This window comes from Anser brachyrhynchus, assembly GCF_964034855.1.
Source record: "Anser brachyrhynchus genome assembly, chromosome: 3".
Classification (NCBI taxonomy): Eukaryota; Metazoa; Chordata; class Aves; order Anseriformes; family Anatidae; genus Anser; species Anser brachyrhynchus.
The window spans coordinates 57,488,842-57,511,255 of NC_137696.1; the positions used below are offsets into that span (position 1 = coordinate 57,488,842).

Sequence of the window (22,414 nt, forward strand, 5' to 3'; positions counted from 1 at the left end):
ACAAATGACTTAGCCGTGAGCTATTGAAAGGGTTTGGCTTGTAAACTCATAGAATTCTGGTTTGGTTTGATTTTTTGTTTGTTTGCTTTTTATTCTTAGTTAGGAAATCCATATATGAAAATCCTTCTGCACGTGGGATTTGTTGGTGTGTGACCTCAGCACCGTCACTCTCCTCAGTCTGTGATTCTTTCTAGAAGATAGATTGCACATATACACACACACGGGTCAATAGACACAGTTATTTTCCACAGTGATTTTAACCAGCTGAGTCCTTTTTTTCTCATCCAAAAATTTTAGGAAAAACAGTAAATGCATATTAATGTTTGACACAAGCCATCAATCTTACACTTTGAGGAGAGATTCAAATACTGGTCTTGCACAATTTCTTTTAAAAATCTTGGTGATTAAAACCAAGCTAATGCCTACCTGCAAAAGGTGTAGGAGGGTTTACAGCTGAAAAGTTTCCGCAGTTTCCAGAATTGCTCCTGCTGCATTTCTCATGCATATGGCTATTTCATAATGTTTTTGCAGCACAGTGGCCTTACATCACTGGTTCTTTCCCCTCATCTGCTCTTTTTTGGCTTATGTCACATCTTCTCACCTCCAGGCATTTTTTTCCCACCTCCTTAATAGTACTAACTGTATCTTGTGCTTTCTGTCTCTATGGAAAGTCATTCTGCGTTGATATCTTAAATTGTGTATGTGTTTGAAACATGTATTGCACTCTTGATAGAATTTCTGCCAACAAAGAGCTCTCCACCTAAGCTCTCTCTAAGGTCTTGTGCAGTTATTTATAGCCCATGTTGCACTGGGCAATTTTTTTTCCCACCGAGACAAACTGCTAGTGCAGTGGCATGCTGTTCTTCCTGCAGATACATAACAGGAGTTGCCCTTTTCCATGAATTTCTAAGCCACGGCTCAGTAGTTTTGTCAAGAACAGTGCTGGTGGTATCACCTCCCAGGCCAGTCACGAAGGGAAGAAATTGTCTCCTAGCAGAGATTAAGTGGAATAAAATAAAACCAGAATCTGCTGCTCCTAGAAGGAGGATTCAGCATATGCCTATGCTGAAAAGACAGCACCTAAATCATGGGGAAAATCGTTATCATGAGAAGCAGGCACTGCTGGGATGTTAGGAGGGCAGAGTGGGGAGTACCTCTCAAGATCTGTGCCTTTGTGAGGAGTCTGGGGGACTGGAGGAGGTAGCCCAAGGCGAATAGTTGCATGCATTATGGGGTAGGTTTACACCGAAATGATGGATGACTCCCCGCCTGGCATGCCTCGGGTGGTTGTGCCACATGACAGCAGCATTGATCATTCTGCTTCGGCTGCGCTCTTTGTTGTGTGGCCACGGTGGCCTCAACCAACATCACTGCACACCATCCCTATGCAGGCACTTTTGTTTTAGGATCAGGATAAGGAGGAGTGTGTGCGACTAGCAAGGTGATTTCCTGGCCTCGCCACCGCTGGGAGACACACAGGAGCAGCGGCACCTCACGTGGCAGTGGTTAGCTAAATGGGTTTGGTCTCTGAGGGTGCCTCATGTGGCTGCAAAATGTGACGTATTCAGTGTTGGCTGTCTTTATCGTCACTCATCACCTGATTGTGTTTCTGTTGCCGTTTAGAAAGCACATGATCTTCCAAGGCGCATGCTGAGGTGCTGTGCTATCTGGAGAATAAACTCCTTTTCTTCCCCTCTCTCCTGTTTTATGAATTGGTGCAACGTTAGTGCTAGGACAGGTGTTAATTCACGGCCCTTTGAAACGGGTAGAACATTTCCAGGAGAGATCTTGAAGCTCTCTGCCTACTTCTTGAAGTCAGCGTTTTCCAGATGCTTGTAGCGTGACTTCTCGATGCCTGTTCCAAGTGCGTTTTCCGCAGCTCTTCCTGGGGGAGCGGGCTGAGCCAAAATCTGAGAGCTCAACAGAGAGCAGCCTCGCTTTGATGAAAGATGTGTTTGGGGCTGGAGTTTCAGCCAACTGCATCCTTTAAAAGGGAGAGTAAACGAAAGTCTGGTGGTGGGATACACAGAGAGGAACGTGGTCTAGGTGTGATGAAATTTATTCTAAGCACTCTGGATAATACTGTGGATGCTGTAAGTTAATACACTCCTTATAGTTTGGGAATTGTAAAAGAACGGCCTTAAATGAAGATCAATCAGTGCTGCTGTTAATTATTCCTTCCATGCAATGCCAAATAAAAAAAAAGTGGTGAGGTTTTAATTTTGTAATTACCAGAAGGCTAATAATTCTTTGCCAAAGGCTGTGATGATCTCTAAGTATGAGATAATGTAATTGCCTTATTCCTGTGCCATTAATTGTACTCCATTTTAAAAACATGGTCATCTGTCTTATGAGCAAAAGGATAGCCTGTTACCTCAAAGGAAACGTGCTATGAATGGTAAAAGGCTGCAATCTAAAAATCAGTCCTTTTGTTTGATTTCTTTCAGGGTCATATTGTAACTTTCGAGACCGTTATAAATGAAGGAGGTTAGAAAAGAACTGTTTAAATTTGGCTAATGTATTCAGCTATCCATTACATAGCACTTGTGCAGGACCCAACGCTTAGCCTGCGAGTAATGACCTTATACCTGACTGTAGGACCCAGGAGGTAAGAACAAGGGGGTGTAAAACCCACCAGACTTAGCAGAGGGACTCAGAGAAACACGTAGCCCATGAAGCCCCATGCAGCTCTCTATACTTCTACGGAATTAATTGTTTGTGGATTATAAGACATCTTCAACTTTTTTTTTTTTAATTTTTATTTCTAGTAATAAATCCAAATAATGAGCTCCTTACTAGTGAGCTGTGAGAACTCATCAAATTTTAAATTCAAGATATTAGAGTATGGTTTGACAAGGTGACTAGTAATGAATTAACATTTTGGCACTGTTGAGACGGGGTTTTTTCTCCCTTCTTTCCTCTGCTTCTGCTGCTTGTTTGACACAGACACTTGTCTGGTCTCACAAGAGCTGATTTAAGTCTAACCCAGTGGAAAAAAAATGTTCTGTTTTTGTTTGGTTTGTTGTTTGTTTTTTTTTTGGTTAGCAAATTACAACAGTTTACCTTCCAATTAGATGCATACCAAAAGCCTGGCGGAAGTCTGGGCAGTAGGGGGGGAGGGATGGAGCAGGGGAGAAGGGTGATAGAATTAAAAGGGAGCAGGAATGCCCCCTTTCAGCAAGGCAGGGCACACAGTTGGTTCAACCATAGAGTCAAACCATGTCCTAAATTGGTGCTTTGTGGGCAGGAATCACTGCAGCTGCACTTCTGTGTATTTTCAAGAGAGGGAGGAGGCAAGCAGAGCGGGAAAGATGCACAGAGAGTGCTTTCTGTCACACAGGGCCACTCCTGCCAGCTCCTGGGTTGTGCAGTTAGATTTTATGCCCCCTGAATTTCAAATCCAACATATGCAGCATACGTATGTAAGCAGGCCTGTAAAATACACAAAGAGGAATTGTATTCTTAATTGCAAGAGAATCAAGATTTAAGAATTATCTTCTTCAATCTGGACTGTAGAAAACAAAGTGAACTTTTTGTTAGTCTTCTGTCTATCGTCTGGGAATAATCTGCACAAGTCATTGTGCATATTTGCTTGGTTAATGTACGGGATACACTTAGAAAATACTGGCTGTTAACAGCAATTGGTTTTTAAAGTGACTAACTGCAAGAGGTTAGCCTATAACCTTGAGTTTCCCATTAAATACCGTCTTGCGTTTAAATGGCAAAATCTAGCTTTTTTTGGTAAAAATAGATGTTTCTGAGCAAAAGCTTGAAATAGCTTATTAGGGGGTCTGAAGGGAATTGGCACTTAGCTGAAGTATGTTCCTGGAGCCAAGCCCCCTGCTCCTCTCAGGAGGGAGCGACACAAGACTCGTGGCCATGTGAAAAGTCGGTCCTTTGGAGGAAGGCCACGTGAATCAAACTGCTCCTGTCATGAGGTAGGATGGCAGAGCACTTGAATACGAATCTTTTTTTCAGCTGATGCATTTTCTCTATGTGGAGAATTTGAAAATTTACAGATTTTTTATTTTTTTTTACTCCAAAGAAATTTTTATCAGCAGAGGTCTTGGTTGCTGAGCGCTGAGTATTGCAGCTTGCAGGTAACTGTGGAGGCAGGAGCTGGGCGTTTATAGCATCTCTCGCTGGGGGTGCTTCTGCAGGTGGGTCTGTGTACCTTTGCAGTGGTGTCTACACAAAGTCTCAAGTGAATAGTAATCTAATATTGAATGTGACTTCAGTGTCATTTTATTTGCTTTCTGAGAACAGAATGTCTTTTGCTCAGGTCTTCTTCCTAAAGAAAACCCACTAGTGATGGTTTTGACCTAAGATGCCAAAACTTCCATATCTGCTGGTTCAGTCTAAGATCTGTATTGGTGATCAGTCTGGAGACATTCTCAGTGCCCTTACCTCTGCAGAGCACACGCTGCCCTGGCATCTTTCTTTAGCACTGGATGAAAAGTACCTGTTACCCTCAGTGAGCTTTGTTCTGCCGAACTAATGGCAAATATTTTTCCTATTCCCTTCTCTCCTAAAACTCACTGAGACACAGAGAGAGACAACAGCATATAACTTTCAGAGACAATTGAAGCTATTTTCTTCATGGTGTGAAAAATGCTCATCCTTAATATACTTGCATGTAGTTTTCTACTGTGCTGGACTTTTTGTGTCCAGCTGTTGTTGCATGCTATCTGACAGTGCATCAGAAGAAAAAATGAACAGGAAAACTCCATCTCCTGCTGGGGGAGGGGGGGGGAGAAAGAGGAAAAAAGGAGGGGAAAAAAATAAAAATCTGTTCCATTCCAAAATCAGTCATAATAATGGAAGTTCACATCAGATGAATTGCCAGTCAGTATGGACAAACATCTGGCTTATTCATCCCTAGCTATACTAACAAAAATATGATATCCTGTTCACTGATCATCCTAGTTTATCTTGGCGGTTGTGCACCTTGATATTTTTCACTTAAACAAGAACATATCAGTACTCTACAGCTAGCATGCCTTGAGATCCAGGTTCACAGTTCATGTGCTTCTGTGACTTTGAACTCTTCTTTTCCTGAGTTTACCAGCAGACAGCTGCACCAGAACAGATATGTTTACATGTGGGGAGTAAATGGCAGCTCGCAGCTCAGAGTTTCCATTTCCTTTTACATTGTTCAGGAATCCAAGCTCACAATTCTTGTCCCAAAGCTTCACCTAATGTGTATGCATCTGACTTGGCCCGTTGTGGTGCAAGCATTTTGTTTTGACATTGATTTGTTGATAGAAAGTGCTGACTAGGGAGAAGCTACTTAAAGTAGGAATTAGCCTCAGTGTACATGAAATTACTTTGTTAGTGAAGTATCTTTTTTAGAAAAAATCACTTTCAGTATGGGGTTTAAGCAGTATGTAAATGTGAGCCTAACATGGAACTACTTTATGCAGTTATAGCATGATAGATGCATTTTTAGGTGGAGAAAAAATTACATTTTGTATTAAGCATGACTATGAAATCTGATTAGATGCTTAAGCCATGACACTGACTGTTTAAGCTGTTGTCATACATAGGTGATAAAATATTCCGAGATGTGCTTGGCAAGGCATAATTCCATCAAAAGGCTGTGGAAATTGCAAACAAGAAACAAAACCATTAGAGTGATTTGTTCATTTGCCTGAACCCTAAAGAGGAATTAGAGACTTCAGCAAGTGGCATCAATTGCGCAGAGGGAAAATCCTTGCTCTGACTTTATACAGCCTGACAAGCTTCCTATTATCTCTCTTGCTTAATTTCACATTTATGAGCTTTCACTCCTCCTCTCCCCCTTTTGTTTTCAACCTAATTTGGATGTTTCAGGTTTGTGCTCTGAAAGAAAGCTATAGTTTATTGGTTATTTTGGTAGTCGAACTCAGTCAAGTAGATATTGTGTAAATGACCTGTAGAAAGCCCTGTAGCAATGTTTTGCCTACTGTTACTTTGAAATAAGATTCCCTAAGTTACCCTGGTGTGTGAGAATGAGCTTAGTTTTTGGTCACCCTCACATGGGTCTTCCGTTACGAAAAAATTGAACTTACTGAAGCATTTTGATTGAATTAATTTCTGATGTGTGTGTATATTAATTGCTAGATTTGACCTGTAGGCCATTATGAAAATTAATGTACTGGCAGTGCACTGCTGATACACATAATTTTAATTTTTAATTTTCATTCTAATGACTCTATCGTTTGTATGATACTTAGACTATACATTTGAAGCATAAAACCAAACAGAGTAGTTGTAGAATTAGGAAGGTCCGGCTGAATATGAGGGGGCACTTCTTTACTGTGAGGGTGGCAGAGCACTGACACAGGTTGCCCAGAGAGGCTGTGGAGTCTCCTTCTCTGGAGCTATTCAAAACCCGCCTGGATGCCATCCTGCGCAGTGTGCTCTAGGTGATCCTGCCGGCAGGGGGGTTGGACCAGATGATCTTCAGAGGCCCCTTCCCACTTCAGCCGTTCTGTGATTCTGTAATTAGGTTTTGCACTTTATATGACCATGTAGTGAGACAGTCTGGAGAGCTGTATGGTCTGAAAATTATGCTCAGAAAATAATCTTTTAGTACCTGTCTAGATCATTGTCCAGTCTTAGAAGTGCAAGGAGATGTGGAGCAGAAAGCAAGACCTGGGGCTGTAACAGCCCTGACCTAGGTGGGATATGTTGCCTTCAGATTGCAGTCTGAGGCTAGCAGTGAAGTGCAAATACGTAAGCTTGCTGAAGGCAGATCATTTACCTCTTTACTTTCATCACAACCACTGTGCTTGTGGCCAAGAAATCAAAGCAAGCAGTTAACGTCATGCCAGCATCCTGGTGTCTATTACAAGCCTCCCACCTTCTTGCAGGGCAACAGCCTGGGCAGCAGATATTCAGGGGGACCACAGGGATCAGGGTAGTGGGGTGCTGATGTTGGGTAGCTGGGGTATATTGCAGAGGGCACGAGGGGGTCTCCAGATGGAGAATTCAGCCACTGCTGTTGCTGAGATAACCACACTCTTAGTTAAGAGCGCATCTCCTAGTCTAAGACTAAGAGAAGTGCGTGGAAGAGTGTTGTTCTTAAAAGCAGTTAAAAAATAAAAAGAGACTGTTTAATCATGCAGTAGTAGTTGCATCATAAACTTCCCTTCCTTCAGCTGAGGTGCAGCCGACCACATCCATGCTTAGGTAGACGTTTGTTCCTGAAATCTTCATTGGTTCGCTCATAAGCTGTAATTACCTTCTGTTGACAAATCATATACAAGAAATGATAACCGAAATAGAACAACACGTATTACTTTGCATTCCTGTTCTTTCATTTAAAGTGATTAGCTGTTTTATCTCATAATCTCTGAATGTCGACTAGCTTGAAACTTCCCATTCATGGTCTGTATTTGTTTTTCTTTGGCACTTTAATTTGGAAGCAGGAAACAATCTGAAAGTAATTGTATTAAGTGTTTCAGCACAAAGATTTTAAAATATAATAGCTTGGCATATTACTCCATCTTCTCTCTATTCCTCAGAGGAAATAAAATGGACTTAGGGACTTTCATCCAGGCAGCTTTTGTACTGCATCCTGTTTCCTTCCTCACGTTTGAGAAAGCACCGATATTCCTCTCCAAACTGAGTAAACCTGTTCTCTGTGTCGTAGCAGTCACTTCGCTGAACACACGTGTTTTGTTCACTTTTCTGATGTTGATACAGGGTTTGGGCTGTTCATATGCATTGAGTTCAGGCAAGTCTGTATTTTGCCCCCCATATCAAAGGAAAGCATGGCAGAGAATAGAGAGGAATATGCGCAGCTAAACGGATAAGCGTCTGGGTGTTTGCCCTGGCTTTTTAGGCTGCGTGAAGGCAGTCTAGCACCTCCCCAGAGCCCTGAAGTGCTGCGTGTGCAATTCCTGCACTTGTTGGAGGGCTGAAATCTCTGCTTTTTGCTCGCTGAAAGGTAGAGAAAGAGGGATCCAAAGTCAAAGGAAAATTGACCCTTGGAAAAGCTTGGCATGAAAAGGATTAAGTCCCTGGAAACTTTGTTTGGAAACGTTAGGAGACTGCTATGTATATATGCTGGCAACCTTCGTAAGAGACAAATTATTTTCCCACCCTCTCAAGTACTTGGTAGTTTATCTGTTGTTTATATTAAAGATTGATCGTGCTTATGTATTCCTGACAGAGTTCTCATTCATCACCCTGAGCCACGTAAGAGGCTGGAGGAGAAGAATGGGGGTTACTGGAAAGTAGACGTGATCGCTGGCTCTGCTTTTAATATGACATGTCCTGATGTTAGCTTTGTTCCTGTGAATCATTGTGTTTGTGTAACCTCCCCCCCGCCCCCTTTTTTTCTTGTTGTTGCTTCCATGTTTGATATCTTTTTTCTCAGGAATATTAAAAAGAAAGATAATACGCTTATTACAGTGATGTTGGGGAACGTTAATGACGACACTTGTCAAGTTACTATCTCAAGAGGTTTCTGCCCCCTGCCATGCCCACCGCCCTGTTTGCTGGCTCTTGCTTCCTCCCCCAGCCCCAGCAGCCATTTCCTCCCTCGGAGCAAGCCGTGCAGGCGATTGTTTCAGCCTGTGCCAGGCGAAAGGGGTGGAAGGGGGCCAGGGGAGTGAGGACAAATGCACGAAGGCTGAGACTTCCTAAAGTCCGTCAGCTGCCAACGGAGAGGGACTTTCTCCCACAGAAGCAAGAGCTGATCTGGAAGCTGCTCCTCATCCTCCTTGAACCCACTGAAGGCTTCCAGCCCCTAAGTGTTCAGGCAGCTCCTTGTGATCACCTTCAAAGCTTGAGAGTCAAAACTGCTGGCAAGGGGCAGAGACTGAAAAGGAATTTGCTAGGTTTTGCAAGCTGCTTGGGATTATGGGGGCACACTACCAGCCCTGCTTGGAATCAGGTCCAGAAACCTCTAGAGAGGGCTATTTTACCACCCTGGCTTGTCTGCCTGGAAGTCCCTTCCCATCTTCCCGAGCCATGCTTTGATCCCATCTTTCAGGGTGTTCTGGTGGAAAATAGTTACGTGGGCAAATTTTCAGCCAATAGTTTTAATCCCTTGAATTTCTGAATTGCAATGTGCTTATGTTTTCCTAATAAGAAATTCTTTGGATTTTAAAAGAGGCAATTGAAGTAATTGATATTTGACAAACCAGAGCAAATTATCTCCAAAGACATTGTCATTTAATACAGATTACCTTCTCTTTTATCTGTACTTCTACTAGAAATACTGGCATATCTTAATTCTGCACAGATTTTTTTCCTGTGTCATAGTACATTAATGTCTGACAGCTCTTTTGTGTGAAGTCCTGTAAAAGATTTCACTTTTCAGTAGCATCTTCGAGACTGAGATGTGACTGTAGATGCTGGCTTGTGTTTATAATTAAACATCTGCGCCACAAAAGCAAGAGATGACCAAAAGTTCTGCAGACGTAGGGGAATTTAGATATGATAGTTGTGAAGAAAGCGTATCTTCAGTGCAATCGAGGGAGAAGGAATAACGTAAGGAAGTCTTACATCTGTAAGAATTTTCAAACATTTTAAATCAATCTAATTATACAGAAATATCTATTTTGGAAGACTAGATGTTTGTAAAAGACTTTGATTCCAACTCATTTGGATTGCTTGTTTTTTTTTTTTTTCCCCATATGACTACTTTCGATGACATATTGTACGTATCAAGAATAAGAGAATTTATTTCTGAGTTGGGAATAGTTTTTTAATCAGACTCAGTAATGTAAATAGACCTCTATTTGAAAGTTCATTCAAAACTGAGTACTGGTGTATATTTAAAAGCACTGTATGGTAAAGTAGAAGTATCCCCCAGTGTTTAACCGAAAGCATGTTTTATGTGTGGTTTTGTTTTGTTTTGTTTTTTAATGTTTAACAGTGACTGAAGCTGGCTTTGGTGCTGACATTGGGATGGAGAAATTCTTCAACATCAAATGCAGAGCCTCTGGCTTGGTTCCCAGTGTGGTTGTACTTGTTGCTACAGTGAGGGCTTTGAAGATGCATGGAGGTGGGCCAAATGTAAGTTTTTGCACCTTTCTTGGAAAATGAAATTGTTGCTGAAGTTTGAAATAAGTAAAATATCTTGGTTTAAGAAACAATGGGGGTAGCTTTTGGAACAATATTTAGATACCATCTCTGAGTTAACTCATCATATAGTTGTTAGCTCCAAAAGCAATGCAGAAATGCAAAGGCACAAATGAAAGAAGAGGACTGAAAGAGCTCTGAAGAAGCACTAAATCTTGTGAGGGAGGGAAGTTTGCTTGTATGGAGGAAAGAAAAAAAGCTATGAAATGTATGTATTTTCTTTTCCCTGCATTTTGAAATAGCATATCTGAGTGCACTGAAGTAGTCACAAGCTGGGAAAGTTGGCAGCTGAGGAGGACAGAGAAGAAAGTTCATGCTGCAGTATGTGAGCGGAAGTAGGGAACATTGTTTATGAAAGTTTTGAGATTTCTTTCACTGCAATAATGGGAACTCCTTCTGTCCTTTTAGTCTACTCAGGTTAATTCCCTCAGGGACGCAAAGGTAATTGGTACAGGTGTGCAAGTGTTTTCTCAGTGTACCAAAAGTATATCACTTTTTGCTATTTAAGCCAAGAAGACACTTGTATAGATAACTGATTCTAGAAGTATTCCTCAGTCATACAGTCAGACTGGACTCTGCTAGCCAAGCAGACAGACACTAAACTCCTTAAAACACTTTCTTTTGTCCGGCAGCATGCAAGAGAGTGGTGCTGCCAGGGAAACAGTCTTACTGGATGAAAATACCAGAGCCGTTTCCACAGCCACAAAATTTTGGACTGCATGGTGGTCTTTACAGCAAATCATCTCGTAGAGCTGAGCTTTTTCCATTTTCAGTCTTTCAGTTTGACATAATTATATAACTTTGTATCATTTTAGTCCACTTCTAATGCAAGTTTCCTTTATTTTTAATAACATTCTTTCTTGTATGTCAGGCTGGTATCCTGTCATGTACTTTATCATTCAATCTAGCAAATATACCACTTGAATACGTCCTCATAGCAGTCTCTATTTCTGTCTGAGTTGTGTCTTTAGCAAGTATAGAGCTTTCATTTGGTCATGTAATACATCAGAGCCACACTGAATGCCAGATACTTTTATGGGGATCTAGCTATAAAATGAACCAAGACCAATGCCTAGGAGAAAAGTCACCAAGTCCAGTACCTGAGATTGATATATTTGGTCCTGGGAGGCTCAGTATAGTACCCCAGTCATACTCTGCCATACCTTTTTTCTTTTCAGCAGAGGAAGTTACTTGCATGAAATTGCTTGCCATGGGCAATAATTACAGAGCACCCAAAGATGATGATTGTCTTCTGTTTATCTGTCAGAGCTGTTCCTTCAGCCAACTGTTGGAGGTTGCTTTCCACTGTCTTTGCACTGCTGGTGCATCGTTAAACATGTAGAACAGAGTCTGATTACATTCTCTAATAAATGTTTTACAACAAGTTGCTGAGTAACTACCTGTGTCCTGCTGCTCAGATACAGTGGGAAGTGTTGCTACTCTCCTTGCATCGGTGTAACTTACAAAATAGAGGCTGCAATCACCCTATGATTTTTTTGTGCCATATTTGTACTGCCAGGCAGTATAGAAAACAAGCAAAACTGCACTTCTGACTACTTAGGATCATGACAAGTGTTAAATCTGTGATGACTGATTATTATTCCAGGTAACTGCTGGTGCACCCCTGAAGAAGGAATACACAGAAGAGGTAAGAGGAGCTATTACAAAACTTCAGGAGGAGTTTTTGTTTAAAAACCACTTGATGGTTATCCCTCCTGCGTGTGCTGTGTGTGTCACTGTATGGTAGATTGTACTGAGAAACTAAATCAGCTGAAAAATAACTTTTCAGTAAATTTTCGAGGATCAGTAAGTTTTCAGACTGATCAGCTCTTCATTCAAGTCTGTCATATAGCCTCTCAAGCATTTCTGGCATTCATGGCAGCACAAGGGCAGAGTAGTGGTGCAGGGGTCAAAGACACTCCCTGCAATTCGTGACAGCTTAACCTGTTCATTAAACAGCAGGCTTAATCTGGAATTGGATGTCATTCTTCAAACAAAAGTAGATTCTTCAAGTTTGTTTTCTTTGTCTCTTTGCTGTCCTCTGGTATTTTGATAGTTTTACAATCAGATCACCTTTAGGTTGAATACAAATTCAAACAGCCACTTTAAGTCTTTTGATTATATCAGGCTAAGGATATGTGTGTTATTGCAATTAAGACAAGCCCTACAAAGTTTGAAGTAATAGAGTAAATAAGGAAATCTAGTAATGTGCTTTTATCTGGGACACATGCATAGATTAGAATATGTATCTAACGTCATCAATTAAATAGCACACTTCAGAAACTCAGAGGTAGTAAATTTTCCGAACTGTGTTTACTGATGAATATATAGGTGTACATATCTGACTTAAGTAGTGAGTGGATGTGTTGTGTGATACCCTCTATATTTTGAAGTCTCCCACGTGTGTGAGTCTTATAAACTACATCTCTGTGGGTCTAATACTTCTGAAGTCAGTGGGATGTGTGAGTACCTTAGCAGGATTTCCATTATTGATGAGTTTCTGTGGCATTGCACAAAGGACTGTGATCCAAGTCCATTCTTCCTGCATTTGAATATGAAAGAGGTTTAAGGTGTCTCCTACGCCCATGGATTGATTTGTCCTCTGAGAATGAGAGGACATGAGCACAAAGAGACCAGAGTAGCTGAGGAGAAAAATGATCTGCCATCCACCCCAGTTTTGGGGCAACATGTGTCTGTTGTATTACTATCTGAAGGTATCTCCTTCAGGGAAGCCACTGATCAGAGTAGGAGGGAAAGGGGAACAGGCAACAGGGCTGCCAGTGTTTTGTGTGAACCTGCCCACAGACCCTTTTTGGTATCCTTTGTATTGACTGGCAGCCAGTCATCAGCTGCACTGTCTTCTCATGTCCCGGAAAAGAGCAATGCATTCATGTACAAATTTTGGACACTGCGTAATCACTTAAATATGTCTGTTGCTTATTAATTTAAATAAGAATTAATAACTACCAAAATGTTTTGTCTGGAAACATTTTACTTGCCCGCAACTGTCATGATCAGCACTGTTTATGTTCAGTTTAATTTATGGAAAATCCCATTAAAACATTCCATTTGGCAGGAGCAGGCTTGATGTATCTGACCATTTCCATTAATTTTTATTTAATTGTGTAGAACCTCCAGCTGGTAGCTGATGGCTGCTGTAATCTACAGAAACAGATTCAAATTACTCAGCTCTTTGGAGTTCCTGTTGTGGTTGCTCTAAATGTCTTCAAGTAAGTCTGTTCATTTGTTACTTTTGTGAGTAAATTCACAGATCAAATTTCACACTTTTTCTTGATTTATAAATTAAACAATTTGGGCATGAAGAAAAGGAGAAGTATTGAAGAACTTTTAATTTTTTTTCTCCATTATGAATATCCTTTAAATCCTTAGCTTGTTCTTAAGGTTTTAAAGCTACAAAAAGTATATAATGTTATGGAAATATTAATGTCCATGTTAATTAGTTATAGTAACTATTAAAAGTGTCCTTGAAATGCAAGTATACATGCTGCATGTAAATGTGCTATGCATATGTCAACTTTATATAAAAACTACTGATGTAGAGTAAGGCTAAATGTATAAGATTATAAAATAGAACTAATTAAACAAACCAGAATTGTTTGGTTGGCAGAACTGACTCTCCTGCTGAGATTGATCTGGTGTGTGAGATTGCAAAGCAGTCTGGAGCTTTTGATGCTGTACCCTGCAATCACTGGTCGGATGGTGGTAGAGGAGCAGTAAAACTAGCTCAAGCTGTGGAAAAGGCAGCCAATCAGAAAAACAGTTTCAAATATCTTTACAGCTTGGAGGTAAGATTTTTTTTTTCTTTTATGAATGCTTGCTACATCAGTTTTGGATTTAAAATGAGAAGAATGTTGCAACAAAGCTATCTAGCATACTTGGAAAGGGGCTTGACTTAAAATCATAAAACCTGGAGAGAGCAAGCAATCTTTGTTGCTTGTCTAATCGGTAGTGCAGGATACTTACTGGTAGTGCTTATTACTTAGTGCATTGAATATTTTTGATAAGGTCATGTTTAGCATAAAAATATATCTGTAGGTGAAACACCTACAAACTGTTGTAGGAGACTTCACAAAGATACAAGTCATGAAGCTTCTCCTGACAATCATGTAAAATGAAATACAGTTACTGTCTCACGGTCGTAGGTATTGCACCGATTTGTGGCTCTCTGAAACATTCACTGCCTACAAGAGAAAGGTGTTAGAGATAGCATGGGTGCACTGCACATCTGTCCAGGCACGCAAGTTAACACAGAGAGAAAGCTCTGTCTTTACCAGCACCCACCTGCATGCCCACAGCATGGGTGGCCTGATCCTGCTCCCCCTCTCCCACTGATCAGGATTGGAGTCTGCTACTGCAGCGTGGCCCCACAATGCATGGGTCACTCCCGCTGTGGGTCTTGGGCCCTCAGCCAGTCCAGCAGTGGCCCCCTGCCCTGCTCCAGCCACTGGCAGCAGCACCCAGGAGCCCTGAGGCCGTGGCTCACCCAGCTGCTGGCACACAGACTTCTGCTCCTGCCTGTGGTGTTCACACCTGCACGTGCAGAGCAAACAGCAAGGCCACGCAGAAAGCAGTCAGAAATCAGATTTACACAGGGTAGGGGACCGATTGTGCTGATCAAGCACAGGGCTCAGTCAGACAAGAGCTGCTGATCAGCCACCCTTAACATTCAACCAGTACTTTATTCCCTCTATCCTTTTTCTACAGCTGTTCTTCTCCAATTGGCCTTGATTATTTCCTTTCCCCTTCAAAAATCTCCCATTTGTTTAAAAAAAAAAAAAAAAAAGAAAGTTTTACATGGTCCCAAAATACAGCTCTTGCTGCATCGCATAATGAGTTCTGTACTTGTCACCTCTTTAGTTTGTAAAGTTTTCTGAGGAAAGTGTCTTCCTGTTGACTCATCTTGGTGGATTTCTCACCAGGGACAATGGTCTCATCCTACTGCTTGGATGGCCTTAGGAAACAACCGATTCAGTGTGTTGTAATTACCACTGATTAGGTTTTTTCACTGATTACATCATTAGGGTTCCTCCACCTATCATTGTTTCTCTGATCCTTGGTCAGGCTTTGTGTTTAACACGCTTAGCTGTTAGATAACCTAACAAAGGATAGTTTGGTCCAAGTTTCAATCCTATCTCTGCTGGAGATGGTGACTCTTTTTCCGTGTCTTAGAAGCTTTGTTATTGCAGTCATCTGCAAGGTCACGTCACGGCAAGGTGAGCCTGTCAGGAGGAGCAGCTTGCAAAGAAGGGCTGTGTGGCCCCTGAAAGCACTGAGCTGGAGTACCACCATACGTACAGGCAGAACATTTGGAGGGACATACTGCCAGGGAAATTGCATAAACAATTTCTTGGGACCTTCCCAACTATCCGAAGGTGGGTGGGTTAAAATTTGGGCAGCAAAATAGACTTCTCTGGCACCAACGCAGCCCTTGTCAAATTTCAGATCTTATTCCCCACTTGACAGTGCTGCTTAAGTTTCTTTTAGAAAAAAAAAAAGTTTGAGTGCTATTTCTTAACAGCAGAACCTTAGTTTCATTCTTTTAAATGGCTGAAAGTTCCTATTTTGATTCTTCTTGCCAGAAAAAAGTTCAGCCTGAGGTAGATGTGTCCTACTTGTTGTCTTTCAGTCTATCTCCTCCCTGATACGTACCTGGTATCAATTGCACCCATTTTATTTCTTCTTTTCACCTCCCACACTGTTTTCCCAAATGTCAGTAATCCAGCCAGCTCCTGTTAGTGTTAAATACTGCCTTCACATAATTGACGGCAGTACCTTGGGAATGTAAGTGCTATGGCATCTGTTCCAGCCTGTTTGTCCATGGAACACTTTTACAGCCAAACAATGAATATTCCTTTCTCAGTTTGTCTCGAATTGAGATGCTCTGGAAAGTAAAGATATCATTTTATGCTTTTTGCATAATAAAATGAAAAAAAAGAAGTTTATTTCAGAAACACATGTAGTAGTTTTCCCCAGGGAACATTTGTGTTACAGAGATAGCACACAAGCATTTGATGAATCCCATATTTAAGCTCTGAAGTTACTATATTCTATATAACTAAGAATCTTGTGGTATGAACGAGTAGAAAGGATTGGTAAGGCTGGTCACTGCCTCTCTGAAGGAATACAATGAGATTGATTTCTACTTTAATGTCCTTCCCAAGCACATCTTCTTGTGCTGTATTGCATAAGCAGTGTGATTGTAGCACAGAGGGAATGAATCACACCTTTACATCATCTTAATATCCTGTAACTTAAAACAAATAGTATAAGCCTCAAAACATGTTGAAGGGATTTTATAAAAACATATAAAAATCTTAAAGTAATGGGGAAAAAATAAATTCGGGCCAACAAAAATACTAAAATATCAATTTCGGGCTTCTGTTTCATTCTTACTGGGCAAAGGATGGGGATTGAAGCAACTTGGAGGCAGGGGAGTGAAATACAAGTTCTGTCATTTGTAAGGTATGGTAGGTCATTTACTCACTATGCTCATAGAAACATGAAGGAAAACCAGATGTTAATTATGGTTGTAATAGGGTTTTTTGATGCAGCCGTTTTGGGGGCTGAATTCTAGTGTTCAAAGGGGGGTATCCATGAAAGAAAAGTCAAGAAACAAAAGAGAGATGGGATTCAGACACATGGTTTCTCCTGTCATTATGCCTAAAAGGGGGTCTAAGTGCAAGGACGTAGTTTTGTCCCTTGTCTTTGTAGCAACTGCTGGAACTGCTGAAAAAAGATTTATCAAGTTGCTTGAATACTTTCAAGTCTCAGTTGCCTCAAGTTTGGGGTTTGTGGGTTTTTCTCTTTCCCTTCATTCTTCCCCTTCATTCGTATCTCTGTCTTTGGAGATTCCTCCATTCTTCCCTTTAATCCACATCTCCATTCAGTCCTTTGATGTCTACGCGTCTCATTTTCTTCAGGCTGGAAAAATTCATCAGAATTTACTTCCAAAACTGTCTATAATTAGAACAACTCCCAGCAGCACAGACCACTGTAGGAAAAGGTAGAAGCCGCAAAAGATTCATTCAACATTTTGATGTTTTGAAGAAAACATTACCCTCAGTATTCAGAAACAAAATTCCAACTCCCTTACGTATGAAACTGTTTTAGAACTCTTTCTACTAGTCAGACCAAAGGTTGCAGCAAGCTATATTACTGATAGTCAGTGTGCCTTCTAATTACAGGGTAGCCCAGGACAACTGAGTGCTCTTTGGATTTGTTCCAAATGACATATATCTTTTTGCAGTGCTTTTTGTAATTTCCGAATGCATCTGAAAACAAAGGCTGAAAGGTGTTTACAAATGTATATCATGTGAGAAGAACGAGAAAGGTGTTTTTTTTTCCCTCTATCTGTCAAATACAAGTAAAAAGCTGAGGATCAGACTTTTCCCTTTTTTATGAATCCTGAGTTATGTTTATACATTTGTACCGTGTTGTCAAGTAACATCCAAGCATGTGCTGAATGAGCGATTCTGGACAGTGGACACAACACAGTTGTATGGGTTCAGGACTCAGGCTCAACTAAGTGGTCCTGTTGAGTATCACAGCGAGCTAGTCTAATTAGAGGACTGTGCTTGTCTGCTTATATTCCCTGAAGCATCTCAGTTGGTCTGTTTTAAACTTCCTGAGATGTCTCTACATGACACAGTGCTGTCTCACTTTTAGATTACTTTTCACATTTTCTTTATTTCTCTAAGCAGGCAAGCTTTTGTTTTTATCCTACTAGCTGGTGTTTGTACTTTTTTAATACTCTTTGATTTTAGTAAGGGTTCGTTTGACATTTGGTATTAGATGAACAAATATTTTTCAGGAGCTGAAATGAGAACAGAATAAACTTCAAGCATACTTTGAGGGTACTCAAAAGAATACTGCATGTATTATTTGGGGAGCATATATATGTAATGGTGTCAAAAAGCAGCCTCTGACAAGTAACCCCTGCTCTGTTGTCACTATAAAAGTATAAGAATAGGACGTAAACAGATACAGTATGCTATGAAATGCTTGCAGTATTAGGAATTGGGGGCGAGGGGGAGGGGTTGTTCATGACTAAGGATGAGATTTTTATATAATAGGCTTCAGAGTTTATAATATAGTTTAAACAATTATTATTAGTAGTTGTAGTAAGTAGTGTAGCAATGTGTGGTTTTAATATGAATTTTTGCCTCCAGTGCAAACTAACCCCTCTTATTTTATTGTTGAATCAGTTTCTTGCCAACTGTTTCTCTTTAGCGTTTGTAGGATGGGTTTGTTTTAAAGGCCTCCTGAACTCTGTGAAATAATTTGTGCTTTTTTAAAACATATATATATATTCTTGCTACATATGGAAAATATCAAAATATCAACTCTTATCACTGTTGACTTCCTTTCTGGGTTCACTTTTCTTGAAGTATGGGTCTTTAAGCTGCAGCAGAAAGCTATTACTCAAAGTTGACTGACCCATTAGAAGTGAGTTTAGATAACTATGGGGAGGATAGGAGAGGGTGGAAACATACGCATCCCATTCCCAAATTTCTCTAGCTTTAGTGCTTGTTCTTGGTGTGGTGGGGGAGGTAAGCTATATTCCCCACTGGTGCATGCCTGGTGGGGAACCTTCCGTCCTTCACAGAAGTGAGACTTCTCTGCTTTTGGGAGGGGAATGCTTGGGGTCTCTTCTGTTTCCTCCTTTGTTGAACTCTTCGATGACTGCAGCAGCTCTCCCCAACCAGGGGGTATTAACCATAGGTCTGAACGAAGGCAGGCACCGGGTTTTTGAGATGCATTGCCCCTTCCTACAAGGCACTGGGAACGTGGTGGGTGAACACTCCAGGAGATAAGAGAGGAGAAGGACAGGCAAATGGCATGAGGCAGGATCAGCAAATAGGGCCAGTCAGTGAGTTAGCATTGTCCCTTTAAAACAACACGGCAAAATATGATTGAAGTACCTCAAGTCACTGATTTATGCTGTGTTGGAAAACTACGTTGAAGAGCGTGAAGGTAATGAAGGGGAGGGAGGAGAAGGGGTTGTTCCAGACTTCCAGGTTTGTCAGATGACATCTATTTTTTGCTAGTGCTTTGCCTTTAAGAAATATGACAAGTGAAAATAATTCCAGGTTGTACTGTGGAAGTTGATTACACAAATATTTTGGCTGAGTGCATTGAATAGCCTGTCCAGCCTGCAGAACAAAGGAGAGCTTTGTCAACCTGAAGCCATCCATGGGGAATGAGGCTAAGCAGCACTTCTGGGGAGGTATTCAAGCAGTTAACAGCTTCAGCACCAGTATTTTCCTTCCCCTGCTGGGAGCATAGTAATAACTAGGGCAAATCTTGAGCATCTCAGCCTCCCGTTTTGGCTGCCCCTGCCTCTGTTGTGCTGTGGCAGTATGGTGTGCACTCATTTCTTCCAGTTGTAGCTTCAACTGTTAGAGATGGGCCATCAGAAGGTAAGGGTAGCACCAAAACAGAGGAAACTGCTAGCAGCAGTTCTGTGTGCATTAGCTTCGGTTCCATCCACTGCCAGCAGTCTCCAAAAACAACGAACCAGGGTGTGCATACAGCCAAGGGAAGGACAGTGGCCTGAAGAGGAGGGTAGTCAAGAGGGGCTCGTAGGGCCTGCCTTTGAGGACACTGAGCTCCAGGAAAAAGACCCCAGGCAGATGATGTTTCTCTTCGTTTGTAAACTGGTCACCTTTTTAATTCCAATGTAATTAGGAAGTGGGGAGATTATTTTCTTCACCCTCCACTGATAACCTAAGCTGTGGAAACCATCCATCATGTGTCTTCTGCCTCATCGTCCCAGTATACCTCTGTTCTTTGCCTTGGAGGCAAATAACTTCTGTTTTTAAGTCCTTCATAAGGCACAGTTCAGCAAGGTATAGACACTCAATGGAATGTCCTTAAGCACTACTGGAGTAGCATAAATAAATAAATAAAAATAAAATTATATATGCTCCTTACAGAAACTTTTCCTAACAGGCAATGAAGATCATCTCCCATCTTGAAATGCCAGCTGTGCTTACCTCCAGGATGCACCAGTCTTTAAACTACTTCCCCCACCCCACTGCTAGTGAGCATTTAGCAACAAAGCCACATTAAAGAGGAATCCCACAGGGCTGTACCAGCCTCTTCTCCCACTCCCATCAAAGGGATTTTGGTGGAGTCTGGACACTTTTTTTTTTCACTGAATGGGATGTTCTGGGGTTGGAAGCTATCTTTGTTCCACTCCATCTCTTTTTGGTGTGTGTAGGCCCGTGACGGCACTGCACTTTTATGTTTGTTTTTATTATTTTCCTATTCTTCTCATGAATCAATATTCTTCCCAGCACAGCTGGGATTTCAAAGCTGGGGAAATGGAATATAAATCTCTAAGGCCACAGGCTTAGGTGTTGATTCACAAACTGTTTAACTTGACTGAATATGCTTTTCCGCAAATTAAAAAACAAAATCTCCTCCTGTGCCAACAAAGGAAGAAGAGTGCTAGAGACTTGGGAATCCTTCTGTCAGCCACAGATCTTCTGGAACCAGAATATACAGATACTTTAATAAATGTGTTTTTATTTTATCCAAGGGAAAAGCTAGAAGTAGGAGTTTGAATGTGCAGAGTCAGCTATTGTTTTAGCACTGCACTCTGTCACCCCACACAGCACCTTCAGCCATACTCCCATCATATGTTTTCATTTGGCCATGTTCCCAAGGAGAGGAATGAGTGATGTCTGCATACTGTTCCACTTAGTCAACCAGTGCTAAGTGAAAGCACTAGTTCTTTATTATCGCTTCCAGGGAATGCATAATTTTTTATTTTTTTAAAAGTGCCACTGCCTTGAATTTTAAACTATTTTAAGAATTTGTTATGACACAAATCCAGAGGTTGGTGATCATGTAAATGAACTAGTGGCAGTATTATAGGCAGTGGGACTGAAGCGAATGTTTAAAGAACTTGAAGTATCCAATGTGTGATGCAAGTGATGGTGCAGTGAGTGGCTTTTCTATATTCTCTGGTTAAATGCATGTTTTTCAGCAAATCTTAAGTTTTCTGAGGTAATAAATTAGTTTAAATTTAATGTTTGTCATAACTGTGAAGAGATCCTTTCAGACAGAGGTACACTGACTGAATTCAGGTATTCAACTTAAGCTAGATAACACCAGTGCTTCTCGTAGTAGCTGTGCCATTTGTTGAGACTTCAGAGAATGAAGACTGACTACAAACTTACAGCTGTTGGTTCTGGCTTTTCAGGGATGTTTTCTGTTGGATCCAGTTTTGGTTGGGAAGAGTCAGGAGTGTTTAATAGCAGAAGGAGGGAAGGAAGGACCAGGAGTTGTTTTTAGCAATCTCTGAGATTGGCTTTGGGCAGTTAAGAAGACAAACTCCTTTCTTCAGTAACCAGAGAGCTTATAGTCATAAATTCAGGTGCCCAGACGTGGGTGCAAAAGATGGGAATCCAAAGCACAGTCCCTAGCCAGGTCCCTGATAATGTGAATGTCTCATTTCACGTAGTACCAACTTTTGACAACAAGACCAATGTCAAGAATCCCATCGCTAGCAGAGCGTCCCTGCCCTGCTGCACTCTCTGTGCTGGTATGTTTCAGTGATTGGTTTCCAACACTTTGAGTGTTTCTTTCTGCAGTGATGAGGTTTAAACCATATCTGTCACTATTTGTCGTTATAGTAAACTGGATCTGCAAACTGATTTGGGTTAAGATAGCGATATTTTTTTTTCCTGTGTTATGTTTTAGCCTGGCTCGCTTTCTCTGGTATGTGCAGCTGCACAAACAGTGGTGCTGCCCTCTCGGTTGCACTGCCACAATGGTGAGTGTGAGCAGCAGAGTGAGGGAGGAGCAAGGAGGGGCCATGTAAGTTGGTCTGCTGTCCTTGGAAATCCTTGTAAGCTCCACTTGGGAAGATGATAATTTTCAGGTTGCTGTTCTGACTGAAGGAAGAGAGAAAGAGTGAAAACAATGTTAGAAAAAGCTAGCATAAATTAAAGCTGTAGTATATTACCTTGTAGTAAAAAGTATGTCGATGATAGTTTTGGAAGATTGAGGACTGTGTATAGACAGTATTAATTTGTACTAACATCACGTCTTGTGAGGGAGGTGGCCTGGAAGCAGCAGTATGGCTGAATGACGACAATGGTGTGATTTCATCTTGGATAGTCAGCTCAGTCTTGAGAATGACAGACTCTCCTCTTTATTACTGCTGCTTTCTCGGTTTGATTGTTCTCTATCAAATATTGAAATGTACTGCTTACACAGATACTGTTCTTGTGAAAGCAGTTTGTGCGCCTTTGCTGTAGCGCTTGTTAGGTTTTAGCCAAGGAGTTAATCCTGTTTATGGTGTGGG

At 41.2% G+C, this 22,414-nt stretch overlaps 1 protein-coding gene across 4 annotated transcripts in view; it reads left to right on the forward strand.

The window, feature by feature from the left end:
- The window catches only part of MTHFD1L (methylenetetrahydrofolate dehydrogenase (NADP+ dependent) 1 like), a 147,122-nt gene that overhangs the window by 73,462 nt on the left and 51,246 nt on the right, over positions 1–22,414 (forward strand). For all 4 annotated transcript variants that reach the window (XM_080587992.1, XM_080587993.1, XM_080587994.1 and 1 more), the window contains 4 exons: positions 9,872–10,011; positions 11,684–11,725; positions 13,207–13,307; positions 13,706–13,883. In XM_080587992.1, coding sequence (XP_080444118.1) covers positions 9,872–10,011; positions 11,684–11,725; positions 13,207–13,307; positions 13,706–13,883 — 461 coding nt within the window. The remainder of the gene's footprint in view (positions 1–9,871; positions 10,012–11,683; positions 11,726–13,206; positions 13,308–13,705; positions 13,884–22,414) is intronic.